Raw genomic sequence first — 20,215 nt, 5'->3', positions numbered from 1 at the left:
AGGGAAAATCTTGTTTAAAATATGTGTTTCGCGGAACCTGCTTATCCTAGAACGCTCAAAGATATAGAGATGCTTAATTTTCAGTTATTTATCATGTCCATTATCATACATATTATTCTTTTACATACATAGATTGAGTATAGATTATATAGTCGCTAAGTGGAACTAGTCACATGTAGCTAACTGCATGCAACTTCATGATCTGCACATTTTGGTATCATACCGATGTTTCTGTCCCGCAGGGTAGTAGTACTGGTCAGATGTTGCTGACTGTAAGTTCATGATCTGAACATTTTGGTGTCACACCGATGTTTCTGTCTCACAGGATAGTAGTACTGGTCAGATGTTGCTGACTGTAAGTTCATGATCTGAGCATTTTGGTATCACACCGATGTTTCTGTCCCACAGGGTTGATCTGGCCGACGAAGGCTTCTACACCTGCCGCGCGCGCAACGCGGCCGGAATGGTGGAGATCTCCGCGCCGCTCATCATCGAAGGTGTGTACACCAACGGGCATGCCGTCAAGTTATGACGCGGACTTTGATGATGCCGACGTTCTGTTTGAATCAACCAATCGTCGTTGCCTGGTTCTTGCATGCGGCGCACGTGACTGGTGCATGATATTCTGACGTTGATCACGTGAACTTCTGGAGGTGGCAACATGCCTGCATGGAACTTATTCTTATTCTAAAGAAACTATAGAAAATGCCTGTTTTATATCATGGACAACGGCAGCCTGTGGGGACGTCTCTTGCAAGTGTGAAACTGTTGCTTGTATGACCGACGCTGCGGGATTTCTTACAGAACATAACAGAAGACACTTATGCTGTGTTCTACTACTGAGAATCATGCCATCGATAGAGACCAAGAATGCACGGACGTTTATGTAGTCTTCATGCAGATGCGTTTTGTCTTTAATGATCGCTCGAATTCAATGCATGCTTAAACGTGGATGCTAGATAATTATGTCGACGAAGAAGCATGTAGTGCAAGCAAACTTAAGATCATTTTGATGTGATAATTTGTGATATATCGTGCACGTTTCAAGAGTAAGTTGAACACATTCGCAGCAAACCACGTGCATTCACTACCTCACTGTGAACGCAAATATATACACAAGTCACGGTACTTCATTCAGAAAGGTAACTTTAGAAGGGTTTTAGAAAAAAGACGTGTCAGTTTTTATAAAAGATTCTTGTCTCAGATATAAGTTAAAGCACTTGGTGCACATTATATGTCATTTTCGGTATTGACTCTTTCCAAACCCACCTCGGCAAGACTCCTTCCAAATGACTCTTCCTCTTCCAACCAACCCCCTCCCTTCAACCTACAACCCCCCCCCCTAAACTACCCCCCCTCCCAACTGAACCCCCTTCCAACGACTTATAGGGCTGTCCAGCCAGAATAAAGATTATTTTATAAATAAACATGAACGCATTCGCTTTACTTTTTAAGTCACATCAATATCATAAAGAAATGTGAATTGTAGTTAGAAGATATTGCATTGATAAATCAAGATATACAGTTAGGGTATTGTGATAAATAAGATACAGCAACGATCTGCAGAAAGAGGATGATCCACTTCGCAGACTACGATACACTAAAGGGATGGGGTGTTCCTGACAAAGGTGAAGGTATGGTAGAATACACGTCGCATCGAGGGCTGATACATTTCAGTCTTTCTTTTGAACACGTTTTTAACCGTTTACAATTAGCTTTGAACATTAACGCCGTCTTTAGCAGTAGAAACAGTCAGTAGAAACACGCACTAAATCTAATAACACAAAGTAGTGGATTAAAGATACAAGCATGTGGATCACCACCCCTAAAGTAGATGTGGTCTCGTCCAAAGTTCACCTTTGACACCCAATTAACATGCAAATTATGTAAACGACAACACAGAAATAAATGTAGCGCCGATGAAACCAATCTAGGTATGTTACTTTCAAAACAGTTTTCCCAGTAGACTCTCGCACTTAAGACCAAAGTGGAGTTTTTTCTTAAAGTATAGACTAAAAATTGAAGTTTTATAAATAATGGCAAGATACCATCGTAATGATAGAATGGGGGAACACATCACAGAAATATAGCTCTGATCCTCAAATATGAACATTGTAGGCTCTTTGTTGAAGAATGTGGTTATTTATGTTCAGTGCCGGAGCTGAAGTTCGAGGCTCCGCCACCCAAGGTGGTCAAGCCCAAGATCAAGAAGCCCGTCGCCAAGAAGGAAGAAGTCGTCGAGGAGAAACCTGTCCTCGTCAAACCAAAGGTACGTTTCTTAGGGTATAGCCTTACGTTTCTAAGGGTATAGCCCACTTAAGGTGCTTGTTATTTCGTATTAGAAAATTACGATGGACAAGATAAGGGCCTTCTTGACATTATGAGCGTGTAGGGGTGGGTGGGTGTTTAGCCCTAGCAATATCTGGAGCATTTGCATATGTATTCGGCACTGGCATGGGTAAAACGAGTGTGTGCCGCTCTGAAATTAGGAATCATAACATAGGCAGAACATGAGATCGTACACAAATGTTTTGACTCAAGGCCCCATAGGGAATTATTTTCTTGTAAGGGCTGTGGAAAACCGTAGAAAATACATTCAAACATTGTGGCAAAACGCGATATGACAGCAGAGGAAACCCGAAGGTAAATGTTGTAAGGTTGACAACAACACGACTTATTTTCAGGTCAAGAAACCCAAACCTAAGAAGGAGGTTCCGTTGGTCGGCGAAGACGCCGTGAAGAAGGCCAAGCCCAAGACGAAGGGACCGGGACCTTTCTTCATCATGAAACCCAAATACCGCACAGTACCAGAAGGTGGGTGTGCTATATATATTGGTTTCTGATCACTTCGCTCTACAGAACGATTGTAATCTGAAAGGCTGGCTGGAAATATAGGCTTTTAGATAAAAGTGCAATTATACTTGCTACATAGATACAGATACAGAAAGGCCAACATTATGCTTCTTGGTACATTGTACTTTGGTACCTCAATCACAATACCTGCCCGTGTAGATGGTTACTAGGATAGCGTTGTCGCGGAGTTTCTACTTTAAAAGCGGCATCGAAAGATACTTAAGATGCAACCGATGTATTCTTGAATCGGACTTACATATACATGGTGATATTTAGCACTGCAGCTAGGTGTCGCTGCTGCAGCGCGAAGAATGCGGTCCCAAACGTGACTTGTTGTCCCCTTCGAATAACAGCGTTAAACCTCTGACCTCTCCTTCCATTTATATATTTACCTATTTTTGCATTGTGGGGGTTGTTACGTCTTAATATGTATTCAAATCTGTCTGTAGCATCAAGACTCTTAAATCTGCTGTACTTGATTTGTAAGGGAAGGATGTGTTTGTTCAGAGTTGCGAAACTGACAAATCCTGATCTTTCCAGGATCGGGCACGCAGTTCCGCGCTAAGGTGGGCGGCGAGCCGAAGCCCTCCGTCCGCTGGATGAAGGGCAAGTGGCGGTCCATCGAGGACAGCGCCCGCATCCACGTGTACCACGACACCAAGAAGGACGAGTACGTCATGGAGATCCGCGAGACCAAGCCTTCAGATGCAGGTCAGGGGTTGCACCATTTTGATGAATGAATGGATTTATGAATGGAGACCTTTATAGTACACATATGTCCACGGGGTTCAGTACAGGTCGCAACAGAAAACGTCACATTTCACAAATACATATATACAATGGCAAGCTAGCACTAGTCTGATAATTTGATACTCCGCCCAACACACGAAACTTTCTTCAATTAACTGAATAGTTTAATATACAAGAAGATAGAAGATTGTAGTTGCGCCTCTTTACTTTGGCCATGGACTGTACGATAAGTTCAGCTGAAAGTGAATCTTCATAAGCTCAACTTTGACCTTTTTTAAACTGCCATTAGGCATAAAGGCATAAACCGGCTTCCTAGAAACTCACTTGTGTACAAAAAGGGGCAGTCTTGGTGGATGCAAAGTGTGGGGAACCGAAGTAGGAGATAAATAATCTATGCTTCGGTATCTGCATTATCATCTTGATATGTTTTACGCAGCACACATATCTACTGGGCGTTACTTTAATGGTTTCTGAATTGTCAGAAGTAAGTATTCCTTGTGTACGCAATGTTTCTGGACCAAGTATTCCTTGTACACCTCTGATGTTAAAAAAAAACCGTCTTACAGGTAACTACAAGTGCATCATCGAGAATGAAGGAGGCAAGGAGGTCTGCGGCGTGACGCTCATCGTCGAGGAGAAACCAAAGGAGCTGCTGGACTGGCGCTCACTTCTCAAACCGTACGTCTTAAAACTGGAATTCACTTCTTAAACCGTACGTCTCAAAACTGGCATTCGCTTCTTCAACCGTACGTCTTAAAACTGCTATTCACTTCTTAAACCGTACGTCTTAAATCTGGGATTCACTTCTTAAACCGTACGTCTTAAAGCTGACATTCACTTCCTAAACCTTACGTCTTAAAACTGGCATTTACCTCTTAGAACTTACGTCTTAAAGCTGACATTCACTTCTCAAACCATACGTCTTAAAGCTGGCATTCACGTCTTAAGCCTTACTTCTTAAACCGTACGTACCCGAATATAATGGTAACCATAAGTGTTTGCGATTTGAACACTTCTTAAACCACACGTACATGACTCCTATGTAAACTTCGGGTGTCTAGATGCTGGTTCTCCTGTTAGATTCCGTCTTAAAGAAGGTCATGCCTTGTCAGAGAAGAACTCGAAGACAGAGAAGAACATGAAGACATTGAGATTATGCTTTTAATTTAACAAACCGTGCTTATGCTAAATGAAAAGGAAAATCTTCAGGGCTCAGTTGAAAGTACATGATCTTAAGGAAATACATGAATAAACAGTGTCCTTTAAGTGGTACAAATTCCTTTCCCTCCCTGCAGTGTCTCTCTCCGTAAGGAGGAGGAGTCCGACATCGACATCTGGGAGATCCTGAAGAACGTGGACCCGTCCGAGTACGAGAAGTACGCACGGATGTTCAAGATCTACGACTTCCGCGGCCTGCTGCACCATCTCATCTGGCAGAGGGCGCAGCTGGAGGAGGGACGCAAGAAGCTGGAGGTAGAGATACTGTGCCCCATTCCTTTTAGTCTAACACTGCAAACGCGCAGAGTCTTGTGTACTGTATATGCTCAGTTGAGAGACAAGAATCTGTTTCAGGGGCTTAGAGACTGCTAATCCAAAGGAACAGATATGTGCATGTATGATATGCAATCGCTAACAGAAAGTCCAATTGTCTTATTTGAGATGGCAACTTCTGAAAGAAACTAATCAGGTCGTTGGGGCAGGATGTTGTCTCTTAACTATAATTTGATATCGCTGCTCACACGTGATGTTCTCGTTCTAAGGCTGCTAAGAAGGGCCGATAGACCTGGCAGCCCAGCACTGATAACTAACCCATGTTATTCTCGTTGGCAGCCCCGCACTGCTAACTGACAGTCACATTGTCTTATTTGAGATGGCAACTTATGAAAGAGACAGGATGGTGTCTCTTTACTACAATGTAACATCGCTGCTCACACGTGATGTTCTCGTTCCAAGGCTGCTAAAAAGGGTCTTCAGACCTGTCAGCCCCGCACTGCTAATTAACTAACCCATGTTATTCTCGTTCCCAGGCTGCAAAGAAGGGCCGTGAGACCTGGCAGCCGCGCACCCCCACCCCGCAGCCCATGGAGGGCGCCGAGGTGGACTTCGAGCGCGCCTTCGAGGAGATGCAGAAGAGTTTGTACGCGGAGGAGGTGGGTCTCAGACTCTTACTATTCTGATAAAGGAGAGCACTTTTCCTTGTGACGTTTCTTCTCAGGGTCTTAGACTCTTACAGCTCGGATGAAAGAGATTCGATTTCCTTGTGGCGTTTCTTCTCGGAGTCTTATACTCTTACAGCTTCGTGATACAGACAGGGAACCTTCTTTAGTTCAAGTGTTATTCCGACGCATTTTATTACCGAGCTTTATTTGCAACACATCTTTATCAGAAATATACTAGTACATTGCAAAACAAAACCTTTACCGTTTCAAAAAAGTACGCAGTTTAGAAAAGGTCTGCAGACACCGAAATGTAACAATGGTGACAACTGGACCAAGCGACTAGTCTGAACTGCTGCGGAATCTAAGATTTTTTTTGGGGGGGGGGGGTTATAGTTGTCATACAAAGTAGACAAAGTCCCAAATGTACATCAATGAGGCTTTCAGGGGTCGTAGTTCAGATTCGTTTCCATACTTATTGTTCTGACTTAGTAGGTAAAGTTAGTATGTATCTCAATGGACATCATTTGAGCAGCCTTAGCTTGGAGTCTATTCTTATCTTTAAGTTCTGCCGGCTATGTTAGATCACCATTGTATGACCTTGACTGTTGCCGTTGTTTTCCGCAGCGTGTGATGCCCCTGCGCGGACCCGAGGACCAGCGCATCCCGCCGCATAACCGCGCGAGATTTGAGTGCGAGATCGAGATCAGAGATCCCAAGATCGAGCTGGAGTGGTACCTCAAGGTGCGTCACGTCTGTTATCATGTGTAGCTGTAATACCTGGATGACGATTTCATTGAAGGAACTGTTTACGATAAGCATCAGTATTCATGCAATGCCTAGAGTAAATGTTAGTGCTATATAACTACTAAAAGAGTGTACACTTGCGATATTCGCTGTGAAAATTGACAATGGCCTTGGACACTTTATTTTTGAGTGAAACATGCAAGATCTGTCATTCAGGCCGTATATCTACCTTGTTTTGGACAATTTTTGATAGAGAAATTAGCAAATTTTGGCTTGCTTATCATCCTCAGGGCGAGAAGTGCGTCGAGGGCGAGAAGTTCCAGTTCGAGCGCAAGAACAACACCTACACGCTGATCGTGAACGACGGTCTGGTTCCGGACTCCGGCAAGGTCGGGGTCGTCGCCGGACCGTACAAGGGCTCAGCCTTCCTGACTGTCGATCGTGAGTACTCAGTTTTCTTAAGCTATCGTTTCTTAAACTCTCAGAATCGTAAATTTAATTTTCTTAAGCTATCATTTCTTAAATTTCTTAAATTTCATTTCTTAACCTATCTTCTCTCTGTCCAAACACACAGAGGAAAATAGAGATGATATGTTCAAAATTGTCTAGTCCTATAAGCCGGTTCGTGGTTTTGAATGCTCACGAGCGAGGTCAGAATTCAAGGCTCCAAAATGGATACAATGTTCCGACGTGTTTTGTCTATGTCTCAGGGCCTTCAAATTTGACATATTACACACAATGCAATGCTATGAACCAGCTAACTACGAAATTCGTCCTCCCTGCCAAGAGAAATGCTGAAGGTTCTAATCAACTTGTAAGAAACTGAGCTGCAATCTTAAGATTTACTGTTTGAAAGATTACATGTCTTGTCAGACGTCTTACGAGTTTTCTCCCTGCTCCTCTCAGCCATGCTTAAGGCAGGGTTCCTGTCGGGCATTGGTGACATCGAGGTGCCGCAAGGCGAGCCGGGAACGTTCTGCTGCGAGGTTACCCCTGACGACGCTGACGTCACCTGGTACAAGGAGGGCGTGCAGCTGGAGCAGGTGAGACCTCTGACGTCACAGTATACGTCATACCATATGCTCTACACTGTTGATAAGGCGTTGTAAAAGTTTTGTCAGACTGATGGATAAGAAAGCATTAGATGTTTTTTTTACGTTTGTGTGGTTCAATATAAATGACGAATCTTGAAAAGCCATTTAGTTGCAGAAGCATAATGATAAAAATCAGCATGGTATCAAAGAGCTCATAGGTTTTATGCATAGAGGAAACTTGAAATGCTAATCTTTCACATTATTACGTTGCATGTCTTGTGTAAGTAAGTAACTTAGTCAGTAAAGGTATAAGTCTTGAGTTTTGGATTTGAATGACTCACCAAGTTCCTTTCCATCTCTTCAGGATGAGAAATTCCAGTTCGTGAAGCACGGCAACAAGCGCATGTTGGTTGTGCGCGACTGCCAGCCGTCGGACGAGGCCATCTACGCAGTCACCTGCGGCGACGAGAAGTCCGAGGGTGGCCTCACCGTAGAAGGTAAAACTCACAGCGAGTCTTTGATGTTTCGACATCTTCCCCTTTCGAGCTTCAGATTCATCGCTTTTTCAGAACGATATTATCTCAGTATTTTGTTTACAACTGCAATCTGATTGAAAGTGTAACAAAAAGTCAAATAGTTTTGGAGTCTTTGATATCCCGATATCTTTCCTCTTCAGATTATTAGCTTCTTCAGAACTATGATATCTCAGTATTTTGTTTATAGTTGTAATTTGATTGAAAGTGTAACAAAACTTTCATCACCTATAGTTTCATCACCTATCGATTTGTTTTCCCCATATCTTCCCCATGCACCTAGTTACAATACTAAAAGAAAATAGTGTGTGAAGTATTTTTGACAGGTCTTTATATCTATTGTCTTTGTTTTTCTTCTTTCTACGAGTTTCATGTTGTCTTATAGCTGGTATACCTAACTTTGGATGTGAAGACCGCATGTTTCAAATTATATTTAGGCCTGTGTACCTTTAACACAAACAGCAGCTAACTAAAAGAACATAAGATTAAGTCCAGTTATAACTGACCTAAAACTAGCACTGATATGTGTCTTATCATCAAACCATTTTCCCGTATTATGTCCCACCCTAATATTTTCCTACCCAACCTGTTTCCTGTAAATTCGACCCGTTCTTATATAAATATATATGTATTCACTCCTTATAGTACTATATCTTGTAAAGTCTTTTTCTTACCTTCGACCTACAGCGTTGCGTGTTCCTTGTCGTTTCAAACCCACCTTTCCCGTTAAGTCCCTCCCGAATCTGTTCTACCCTTTACGGACTGACGTCTAAGAATGGAATTCGTTTTGCGTCAGTCCTCCGAAAACACATGTTACCGAAGAGGTAGTCTTGTTCTTTGTGGTCCACTTTAACCAACGGAGGCTGGCTGTAGTCCTCCGTGAAAAGTTGAGTCCATAGGCACATCTTATACTACTACTTCCCCAGGCCCAGTTGAGTTCGTGGTCGAGCTGGAGGACGTCCACGTGCAGGAGCACCAAACAGCCACGTTCTGCTGCGAACTCACGCGAGATGACGTGGAGGTGCACTGGTACAAAAATGGTATGACGTCACCGTCATTCCGCCCGTTTTTGCCAAGCATGGCCATATTTACGGGTTTGCAAAAGCAAAACCTGTTTTGCTTTACAGTGAATCTGATGCATATCTGCTGGCGCTTTGCACGGCAACCGCATTAGATAAAACCGATGCTTACAGCTTATAGAAAAAGGCAGCAGTCGACGCAGTAATACAATGTATACAGCTTCTTTTGAATATGTAGAAAATTAGCCTAGTTGATTAAAAAAACAAACTATAACGTTGGAAATTTTGCAAAACCAGCACTACATACAAGATATTGCATCCTTAGTTCATCTGCAATACATTCAATATGCTGAAATGCTGGAACAATTTAAGCCCAAAACTTACGACGAAAGCGTAGCACCGAATGCTCAATGCATGGCAAACTCTTAGACAAAAACTTTGGTGTGTTCCTTTTCGAAAGTGAGGTTAACCGTTGGAAATTTTCTTGCAAGCCTATTTCTGCATTAAGCGAGCTGCCATGCGACTAAAGCCATGTATATTGTGGCAACGTCTTAACAAAGTTTATCCGTTTGGGTGACGTCAACCATTTGTTTCCTTATTTGGTCCGCGAATCATGGGATCTAACCTCACTTTCGAGCGCCGTGGTCGCCATGTTGTGTCCATCTGAACACGTGATTTGCTTCCTCCACCGCGCGTGCGCACAGGCCAGCGAATCGAACACGGCCTTCGTTACCACATCCGACAGGAGCGTCGAGTGGCCTCATTGGTCCTCGTGGACGTGCTAACGGAAGAACAGGGCACTCAGTTCACTGCACAAGCAGGGCCGGACGGCCCCGTATCCACGGCAACGCTGTTCGTCGAAAGTAAGAAAAGGACAATCTAAGAATAGAATGGTTAAGGTGTTTCGAAAAAAAGTATCAAACAATAGTACATCCCTGGCGAACGAATTTTTGTCACATTTTGTCCTTGTTTATATTTTCTAGGACACAAACTTATAACTTTTAAGACAAATAAAAGAAGGAAGATTTGAAATCTTAAAGAACATTTCTTCTTCTTTCAGTTGTTTCATACTCATTTAGACTACCTCGACAGGTCCTGACAATACTTATCGCTAACATTTCCACACTAACGTCTGTTTTCAAGGCTAACTACAGTGGTCTACTATATCGTAAACTTGTCTTGCGTCCGTAGCAGGTTATATTTCCTAGATTTAACGGAACAAGCAGTTCTGACTTGCTCCCTTTTCCATCCCCCAGTGGAAGTTATGGAATTCACCAAACACATCGAGAACATTGAAGTTATTGAGAAACACAACGCCACCTTCGAGTGCGAACTCAACACAGAGGATGCTGACGTCACCTGGTTCAGGGACGAAAAGCAGCTTGAAGAAGGTAAGAAAATCTCCGCGTTCTTTCAAAGATGCTGTATAGAAACTTACATCAATTGCCCTTGCAATATTCAATCGTACTGTTTGTGGCTTTGCAGATGAACCTTAGAAGGCTATTAAAGCTATGGAAACATTTTTTTGTTACCATGTGTGTAATAACCATATGACATGGTCATCTTAGCTTTTTTCGGTATAGATCATGTCTGTTTATGTCATTTTCCTTGCACCTTATTGATTCAGTGACTCTGGCACATGTATGACTGCACCTTTGCTGACAGTACCAACAATACTCAAAATGAATCTTTACAACATTACCTGTAGCTAAAGTTTATCATTTGTAATACATTTGCATCACCATTTCCCCATCTTCAGGTGAGAAATACTCGACTAGCCAGAAGGGCTGCAGCTACTTCCTGACCATCTATGACGTGTCCCCTGACGACGAGGGAGAGTACACCGCCGTGGTGGCCGACAAGAGCTGCCGGGCAGAACTCTTCGTCATTCTGGAAGGTACGCTGACAGTTAGGATGGGTCGTGTGGCGTAACGGCAGGGTTTTCGGCCCAGAACCCAAGGGTGCCGGGTTCGAATCCCCTGATGCCACCGATCTTGTGCCCTTGGGAAAAGGGCACTTTACGCGACTTTCCCCACTTCACCCAAGTGTAAAACGGCTACATTATGTGTGGGTCACGACATCAGCAGTAGTTGCCTGTGTCCCACGTGTATTGCACTGATGCAATTCCAATAAAAAATAAGAATACAAAGTCTATAATTAAAAATAACATGCCAAAGGGCTAATTTGCAAGTACAAGCAACCATATAATAATGATAAATGATATTAATGACTACATCCAATATCATTCTACATTCTACAATCTATATGGTGCTAGTTTCGGATGTTTGACTTCTTCCTTTGAGGTAATACAATGTGTGCTTTCGAGAGTATTGTTCACAACGAACAATGATATCAAACGCACATATAATAGAAGCCAAGCAATGCAAAGCAAGGGAACTGTATCAATGCCTTGATCCATAGAAATCCGCAGGAACACGCAAAACAAGGCTAGATGTTTCCTGGTAATCTTTTAATTGTCTATAGCTGTTGTATAGTGTTGTCTGTGGATGAATCGAAAGCAAATGCTCCTGAAAATGTGTTCCAAATGCGCGGCACGAAAGTTGTTATCCTGATTTTCCTGACCTAATGTTGTTAACGAGTATTTATAATTTTTTGTCTTTTTTCCAGGTGCCCTGCAGCTGGTGCGTCCCCTTGAGGACGTGCGCTGCATGGAGTGGCAGCCCAACGTGTTCTTCGAGTGCGAGATCTCCGCCGCCGGGCAGGAGCCGCACTGGTTCCGCAACCAGGAGGAGGTCTTACAGGGAGACAAGTACCGATTTGAAGTAGATGGGAAAGTGAGTTTGATCATGAAATCTACGCACATTTTCTTTTGCGTAGACGTAGACGACATGCAACCGATACAAAACTCCAGAAATGGACATTCTTAATCATTGAACTGCTCTCTGAAGTCTCAATCTTTATTCTGAATATTTTGAACTTTTGTTGACAGTAATTGTCCTAGTCTGTTGCTTATTGACAGTAACAGTAGTTTTGTTTCCAAATTTATCAAGCTGTTCAAGCAAAGAAGACTTTTAGAACATGGGAGAACATAAGTCTAATTTTTTCAGAATAAGGCTCCAGTATCTGGGTTGTTTTTAATGTTTGTTATTGTGTACTGTCGTAAAACAAGTTGACTCTGAGGCCACCCTTCTAGTCTAGAAGAAGACATCAAGAATGTTTATTGAGTATTTTATCCATGTCCGCAGGTCCACCGTCTGCACTTCCACGACGTGGTGTGTGCGGATGAGGACGAGTACAGCTTCAAGATCGAGAGGATCAGCACTACAGCAAAGCTCTTCGTCGAAGGTAATACTTTGCCACAGTCACATTTTGTTTACAGTAATTGATAACATGTTCCGGGGGAATCCAACGCTTTTGTGATATCTTTTTTTACAAGGATAGTGGCTTAAATTCGATACAATTACTCAGTTTCTTGCCACATTAGCATACACTTCTGTCCTGTCACTGACAAATATTGATGATGTTTAGTTGACCTTTTATTCTTGGCATCGTTACGTCAAGCACAATTCACCACTTTCTCACCACAGAAGCCTGCAAATATTTCAGTTGGCACCTTTTTTTCCATCACTGATACATTTATTTATTATTTATTTTGCGTTTAACCTCTTAAGCGAAGAACGATTCAATTTACCAGTCTCTCGCCATAGTGTCTTACTTCTCGTTTTAACTTTACTTTTAAGTACAGAACATGTAATTCAGCTCTTCAGCTGCCAAATTTTCTCTGAATAAGAACCCGATTATGTATACAGACCTCACACTTTGCCATTATTGTAATTTCACTGACTAATTCTACCCCATTCCTATCCCAGCGCGAGATATCCATTTCGACAGTCCGATCGCTGACCAGGACCGCCTGGCGGGCGAGCCGGCTCACTTCGAGTTCGAGCTGGACGTGACCGACGTGGAGACGCGCTGGTACAAGGAGGAGTCTCAGATCACCATGAGCCCCAAATTCAGGATGATTGATGAACAGGTAAACACCACCTTATACCGACATTTCCAGAGCTTGTAGTTTGACACATGGGCTAAAGTTTTTGTTTTTAAAACGCTTAAATGACTCAAAACATACTTCACTCCATGCAATTGTATTATAATTATATTTACATGTATGTTATATTTTTTATTAGAGGGCATTTGGGCAATTCTCCTTTCTCTCTGGAAGCACTTGAAGGCGTATTGTGTAGTTAATAGATCATATGTTGAATCTAGGAATAACATGAACTGTTTCCCTCTCTCCTCTGCCAAAACCAGACCAAGCACAAGCTTGAGATCAATGACTGCCAGCTGGACGATGCCGCCCTGTACAAGGCAAAGGCAGGGCCGCACGTGTCCGAGGCGCATCTCTGGGTCAAAAGTGAGTACACGAACACAGCATCTTCCCTGCACGAGATACCGCTGTCCTTTTTCTTTACAGAATCATTAGAAGCTAGCATTTCACAAATTAGATCTCTGTATCCTATAGTGGTAGCTTCATGATCGGTTGTGTGTACACAAAATGTTACTTGTGGCTGAATATGAGGGTAAACACTACTACACGCACTTCATCATTGAATACAGACGGCTGATGTGATTATCTTCTCAACACAAAGCTCGTCATACAATATGTAAAAATTGCCTTCTTCCAAGCTTTAAGGGTATTATTACATTATACCGTGTGGTGTTAAGATAGTTTGAGAATGAATGGATGGGGTCTCGGGGGGGGGGTCTCTATTAAACAGCATGGTTAACACCTTCGTCTATACCTATATACCTTAGCATGGGTTGGACTTAAAGGCAAGCCACGGGTACCCCAGATACATCATGCACAGCATTCCAATAGAGTAAAGGAATTACATTGGTCTCTATGAGGATTCTATGCAATCGCATGGAAAACCACGTTGCCTGTACCTGTATGGCACTCTGCATTGGTCAAAGGTAAAGGCACGTCATAGGCGTCCCAGTGTCCTAAATCCACATGTGTGAATATGCAGCCTTCTAGGAGGATGCGAACGATAATGTAGGTCTCTATTGGGATTCGATGCATGAGGAACCAGTTTTCCTACACATGTATGATACTATATACGGATCACAGGAAAAGGTACGTCTAAGGTGTCCCGGATCAGTGTCCCATAACCACATGTGTGACTTTGTGCAAAAATGAGGATTTTTATGCAACAGCATGGGAAACAACTTAATTTGCCTGTGTGATATGTTAGATTTTCTGCACGGATCAGAGTTACCCCAGAACAGTGTGCCGTAACGTCATATATAAATCCGCAGCCTTCCAAGCGATAATGGGGATCTCTATGGGGAATTTTATGCATGGGAAATACCTTCACCTATGCATGAATCAGAGGCAAAGGCACGTCAGAGGTATCTTCAGAACAGTGTTCCATAACCCCTGTGTGACTCCGCAGCCTTCCAAGAGGGTGTAAGCGATAATGGGGATCTCTATGGGGAATTCTATGCATGGTAAATACCTTCACCAATGCACGGATCAGAGGAAAAGGCATGGCTTAGGTGCCCCAGAATAGTGTTCCATAACCCCCTGTGTGACTCCGCAGCCTTGTGAGGGTGTAAGCACAAACGGGGATCTCTATGGGGAATTCTATGCAACAGCATGGGAAACCACTTTGCCTATACCTGTACGATACACTGCATGGGTCAAGGATACCACCAGAACAGTGTTCCATAACCCCCTGTGTGACTCCGCAGCCTTCCAAGAGAAGGTGGCCATGAAGGGCGGGGACGCCACGGTGGACGTGCTGTTCCCGCACGAGGCCGACGAGGACGTGAAGTGGTTCATGCTCCACCCGGTGGACGAGGAGACAATTTCCGCCATAGACGAGGTGGGCGTGCAGGCCATCCCCGGCGCCACGCTGGCGAAGGAGTTGCCTAAGGACGAGGAGAGGCCTTCCGGGGTTGCCTCGCCCCCGCTGCCGGACGATGCGATTGTCACGCCTGAGGGTGCGATCATCATCCCCGACAAAGGGATGAGGATGTCTCCCATCGCCGAGAGCGACAAGTACTCCTTCTTAAAGGAAGGCCGCCGCCAGTCCTTGATTATCCACGACACTGACGACGACGACAAGCAGGCTTACACGGCCAAGTCGCAAGGCGTGGAAGTCGTGACCGATTTGAAGCTCACAGGTTAGTGCGGGACTCGGAGAGTCTCCCGGTGGAGGCTCTCCGCAAACCCCACCTGGTACACAAAGGTTCCTACAGGGTCTGCCCTCGTGGCGAGTCCTGCTGCTTTTCTATGTCACATTTTGAGGGGATGTCCCCGAAATGTGACGGCTTCTGTTCCTTTCTCCTCTGTCATGATTCCTCCACCCTTCTCTGGCTGCGAAGCCAAGGAAGCCGTCTGTCGGTAGATGTTCTGGTACTTCTCTGTGTGGTACGGAAATCCAGCCTAGACAGACGGCTTTCCACGTCTTACTGCAAAGACGTACAACATTTACTCGCTTTTCTATCCAACGGCTTCTTCATTTCCTTACATACTTGCTTCATTTCTTTCCCATCACTGCCAGCCTGAGAGGTTATCCCTTCCCTATCCTACACAGCTTCTTTCCTTTCCCGATGCCCTCCCTTCTTTCCTATTGCGTCGACCTGAGACGCTCTTCCTCTCTCTTCTCCCCTCTTCACCATCTTTATCACCCATTGCTTTAAACCCACACAGCTTCTTCATTTTACCGATGTCCTACTTTCCTTCCTATGGCGTCTGGCTTAGTCGCTTCCCCTCTCATCTCTTCATCCTTATCCTACATTGCTTGAACCCACACAGCCCTTTCCCCATCTTCTTTCTTATGGCTTCTAGCTGAGACACTCCTCCTCTCCTCTCTTCATCTTTATCATCCACTGCTTTAAACCCTCACAGCCGCTACCTTTTCCCATCTTTTTTCCTATTGCGTCTTGCTGAGACGCCCATCCTCTCCTCTTCTCCCCTCTCCTCTTCATCCTTATCATCCATTGTACCAAACCCCACAGCTGCTTCAGGGTGAATTGTGGTTCGTTGCACCTCGTTCAAGAAGTGCTTTAAAGAACCAACCGCTCACCTTCGCACCTTTGCCCCAACCATGTGCTAGCAGAACGTAGACATCATCTGCCATTCCAACCCCACGCTGCATCCTGCATTTATCTCATGAAGGACCGGTGATTTTATGATCCGGTTTTGCTACATTTCCTTTCCAATCCCTTTGTTAGCCCTGTCATAAGACCAGTACATCGCCGAAGCATGATGTACTGGCGCTCAATTGTTGTGTGTCATCGTCATCCTTTTTTTCATTCCATCATGCAGCATCTTTATAGTTTGTTGTCACTGTTTTCCATACCACGGTCGCGTTATCACCCATCCAGCCTTTCTTGTTGCAAAGTTGCGCATCGCTTTTCCGACGCCATAGTCGATTTGTGACATCTTCACATCAACGACTCCCATCTGTCAACTCGTTGTATACATATGTAGTCACCCTGACATCCAACGGACGCACACGATCCATTGTTATCTTGCTAGACATTGCCATACATGTTTTAATCACTGTCTACCAGTCTTCTATGCATGATATGTGTCACAGTTATTGTAAAACTATATGTAAGAAATGTTCTCATCATATAGTATAGCTGACCATTTAACAAGTACAGTTTCTCATTTCATGAAAGCGTATTTAGAAATACCATCAAGGACTGTTATCTGTTTAGGGTCATAGTCATCAGCAAACTAGACCTATTTCATACATCGCTCTGGTTGACGTCATTCCTGCTATCATGTTCATTTCAAAGCCTGATACATTACACGTCATCAGTGTCGTCATCAACGACAGGTACCTATTCAAAGTGCATGGGCCTTCGTTCGCCCAGTCAAAACCGCTTAAAGCAGGTGTGACGTCATACTGAAATGGGTCTATAGCTGCCTCATTACTCATCGAGGTTCTGACACGTCATTGGTTATTCCCTGTGATGACGTGTAGAGAAAACGCAGCTTCTGGTTGGTCCGGAGAACCAGGAGGTTCCCTTCCACACGAAGTGCGTCTTCGAGTGCGAGATCAACAACGAATCAGAGGACGTCACCTGGCTGAAGTACGAGCAGGAACTTCCCAAAGTTCCCAAATATTCCTACGAAAAGGACGGTTTTAAGCGGCGACTCATCATCAAGGACTGCGTGGAGGACGACGAAGACGATTATCAAGTCATAGCCGGGGAGGACAAGGCCGAGGCTTGGCTACTGGTCATCGGTATGGGGGAAAACACGCTTTGCCAGCATACCAACCCAACCTGCTGAATGCGGGCTTAGAAACGCCAATAGAGAAGCTTTGGCTGGTTGCTTTCAGGCTATCTGTTGTGGAAGCTAGTTTCACATCGACAACGAAGAAGAAATTCAGTTTGAAACAACCTGAATAACAACGAAACATACTTAATCAAACTTGCTGAATGCGGGCTAAGAAGTGCCAATAGAGAAGTTTTGGCTGGGTGCTTTCAGGCTATCTGTTGTGGACGCTAGTTCCACATCGACAATGAACAAGAACTTCAGTTTGAAACAGCCTGAATAGCAACAACGAAACCTAAATCAAACCTATTGAATGCGGGCTTAGAAACGCCAATAGAGAAGCTTTGGCTGGTTACTTTCAAAGTTTCAGGCTATCTGTTGTGGAAGCTAGTCTGTTGTGGAAGCTAGTCTGTTGTGGAAGCTAGTTCCACATCGACAATGAACAAGAACTTCAGTTTGAAACAACCCGGCTCTTCGTGGCTGCTGAAGGCTCAGATAGTCTCTACAATACAACAAGATGGAGAAGAGTTATGTGTTTTATCAGTAGATATCTCGGCACATCGTTTGCACAGAAGATGAGGGCTTGTCTAGACTAGCTGCTTTCTAACGGACAGCACAAGTAGAACCTGTGAAACTGCCGCTCTGCTTTGCTGTTACAAGCAAACATCAACGCGAGCTTCATCTTGCTTCATTGAGCATAGTGTAGAACGCTTTATTCTTAAGTCTACAGAAGACAAATGTTACACAGCAATGTACTGTACATTGACCGGGCTTGTTTCACGTTACCAGGAGCTCCCGAAGTCTTCCTGCGACCCCTTCAAGACCAGGAGATCACGGAGGCTGAGGAAGCTCTGTTTGAGTGCGAGATATCGCTGGCCAAGCGTGAGGTAAGCATTATGTCAGAACTCAAGACTTTAATAGTACGATGTAAGGTGCAACGGTAACGGAATGAAGAAAAATACAGTTCCTACGATGCTATCTGGACGTATCTTAGAGTATAAGCTGCATGTATCCACGATTAGCTTGAAATTTCGGCTGGCTATTCTGACTGTCCTCAGATGCAGAAACCAGTGAATGATGATGATTTAAACCGACGTTTGTGATTCTTGAGCTATGCGTTTCACAGCTACGGTCAAGTAATGGTCGAGAAATTTCTTTTAGTTATCACTTTGTCTTTGAAAGCTGAAGGTAACAGAAATCGACACATTCAATGTTCAGTAAGAAACCGACACCACACCCTGGTTCAGAAAATGATGCAATGTCCTTGTGTCCTCAGGTCACGTGGTTCCGAGGAGAAGAACAGATCTTCCCCGGAGACAAGTACGAGATGATCTCTGAGCAGAAGGTCAGGCGTCTTAAGATCAAGGACGGAAGACTCGCCGATGAGGACGAATATTCCTGCGTCTTCGGTGATCAGAAGACTACTGCAAGACTCTACGTCAAAGGTATGTGTCTCAAGGGATAACATCTAAGTCGCTCTAACATTCTTTTGCTGTCTTAATATTAACTCCAATCAAGTCTTATGATGTATCATATTCCAATGTATTCCTAACTTCAATATGAACTCACTATTGTCTATATCCTTATGTATTCTTAACTTAAATACAAACTTACACTTGTCTATACCTATGTATTCTAAACTTCAATCCAAACTCACGGTCGTCTAGTATATTCTTACGTAATCGTAACGTCAATCCAGACTTACAACTTTCTTTTTTTCTATGTATTCTTAACTTAAATCTATACTTACGATACTCTGTCTCAGAAAAAAGACTATTTCTTGTTCGCAATACTCGAATGTGCCGTAGTTAACGCAGAATGATGACAATCATTGTCTTTAAAACTTGAGGACTTAACTGTGCCTAAACATCTGAAATAAAGATGTGAAAGAGCTAAGGTTGCCGTCATTCTGCAGAACTATCTGCACATTTCTCCGAGTTCTAACGCTCTTTCTAACTGACGCTATTTTAACATTCCTCCCGCCCAGTGCCAGGAGCCGTCCGACCAGGTAAATAAACATCTACTAAAACTTGTCTTATCAATTCACTCTTTACAAGAATTAACGTATCTCAATTCTGAACGTTTTGTAACAAATATATCAAGTCTTAGTCTCCTCTTTATACTAATCCAACCTTGAAAAAAATCAGCTCTTATAGAAGATACTAACTCTTAAGCTGATTCTTAACATATTTATGCACTTTCTTGTGTAATACTTTAAATGACATTTCCATATTTCTTTGTGTGGAGTTAATGTTCTCATCATTTTGTGTCTTCTTTCTATACCACTTTCTATATCTTTCTGTTTTCAACCATCTATATGTTTAACAATCTATGTCATTGATCTGTGGCGAGCATTGCGCTGTAGGAAGCGCGTATCATTACACAGTCCGCGCGAGAATATAAGTTCGTTGTGCTGCGAAGTCATTTCCACTTCGCACAATGTCCTTTTCATTGCCCTAATGTAACTCCACCATCTCCTTTAACTCACCGTAAGAGATACCCATGGTCTTAATTAGAGCCTGAATAAGTAAAAGAAATACCAGAAGTTATCCCCTGCACAGTTACAATCTTACCCGTTTCCTTGACCCATTACCTCCTATCCAAGGTTTTACAACGTAACATCAAATGTAATAGTGAGGAAGTACCACTGTTTGAAATTACTAGAACCTTCATTTTTGAATGCCGTAGAGATCAATGATGTCCAGTTTTCACTACGCCCCCCTCCCCAAATACATCTCCGGAACTTCCCTCTGGTTCCCGAGAAAGTCACCCCCTTCTTCATCTTCATCCAATCATCTTGCCCTACCGCCGTAAAAGCATTCGAAGCACAACTTGCCGCAGAGAAAGCTGCTTGTAGACACAC

General features: G+C 43.5%; 1 protein-coding gene across 1 annotated transcript in view; it reads left to right on the top strand.

Moving 5' to 3' along the window:
* LOC136420989 (titin-like) overlaps positions 1-20,215 on the top strand; it is a 158,647-nt gene that overhangs the window by 33,465 nt on the left and 104,967 nt on the right. The window contains exons 5-23 of the mRNA XM_066408131.1: positions 409-497; positions 2,154-2,269; positions 2,685-2,814; positions 3,394-3,564; positions 4,170-4,281; positions 4,899-5,076; positions 5,631-5,753; positions 6,387-6,503; positions 6,797-6,947; positions 7,413-7,549; positions 7,905-8,037; positions 10,349-10,483; positions 10,852-10,989; positions 11,721-11,887; positions 12,299-12,398; positions 12,923-13,086; positions 13,365-13,467; positions 18,142-18,239; positions 18,629-18,797. Coding sequence (XP_066264228.1) covers positions 409-497; positions 2,154-2,269; positions 2,685-2,814; positions 3,394-3,564; positions 4,170-4,281; positions 4,899-5,076; positions 5,631-5,753; positions 6,387-6,503; positions 6,797-6,947; positions 7,413-7,549; positions 7,905-8,037; positions 10,349-10,483; positions 10,852-10,989; positions 11,721-11,887; positions 12,299-12,398; positions 12,923-13,086; positions 13,365-13,467; positions 18,142-18,239; positions 18,629-18,797 — 2,531 coding nt within the window. The remainder of the gene's footprint in view (positions 1-408; positions 498-2,153; positions 2,270-2,684; positions 2,815-3,393; positions 3,565-4,169; positions 4,282-4,898; positions 5,077-5,630; positions 5,754-6,386; positions 6,504-6,796; positions 6,948-7,412; positions 7,550-7,904; positions 8,038-10,348; positions 10,484-10,851; positions 10,990-11,720; positions 11,888-12,298; positions 12,399-12,922; positions 13,087-13,364; positions 13,468-18,141; positions 18,240-18,628; positions 18,798-20,215) is intronic.

The sequence above is a fragment of the Branchiostoma lanceolatum genome, chromosome 15, assembly GCF_035083965.1.
Source record: "Branchiostoma lanceolatum isolate klBraLanc5 chromosome 15, klBraLanc5.hap2, whole genome shotgun sequence".
Lineage (NCBI taxonomy): Eukaryota > Metazoa > Chordata > Leptocardii > Amphioxiformes > Branchiostomatidae > Branchiostoma > Branchiostoma lanceolatum.
Note: the sequence above shows the minus strand (reverse complement) of the source record. Positions and strands in the feature narration are given on the sequence as shown.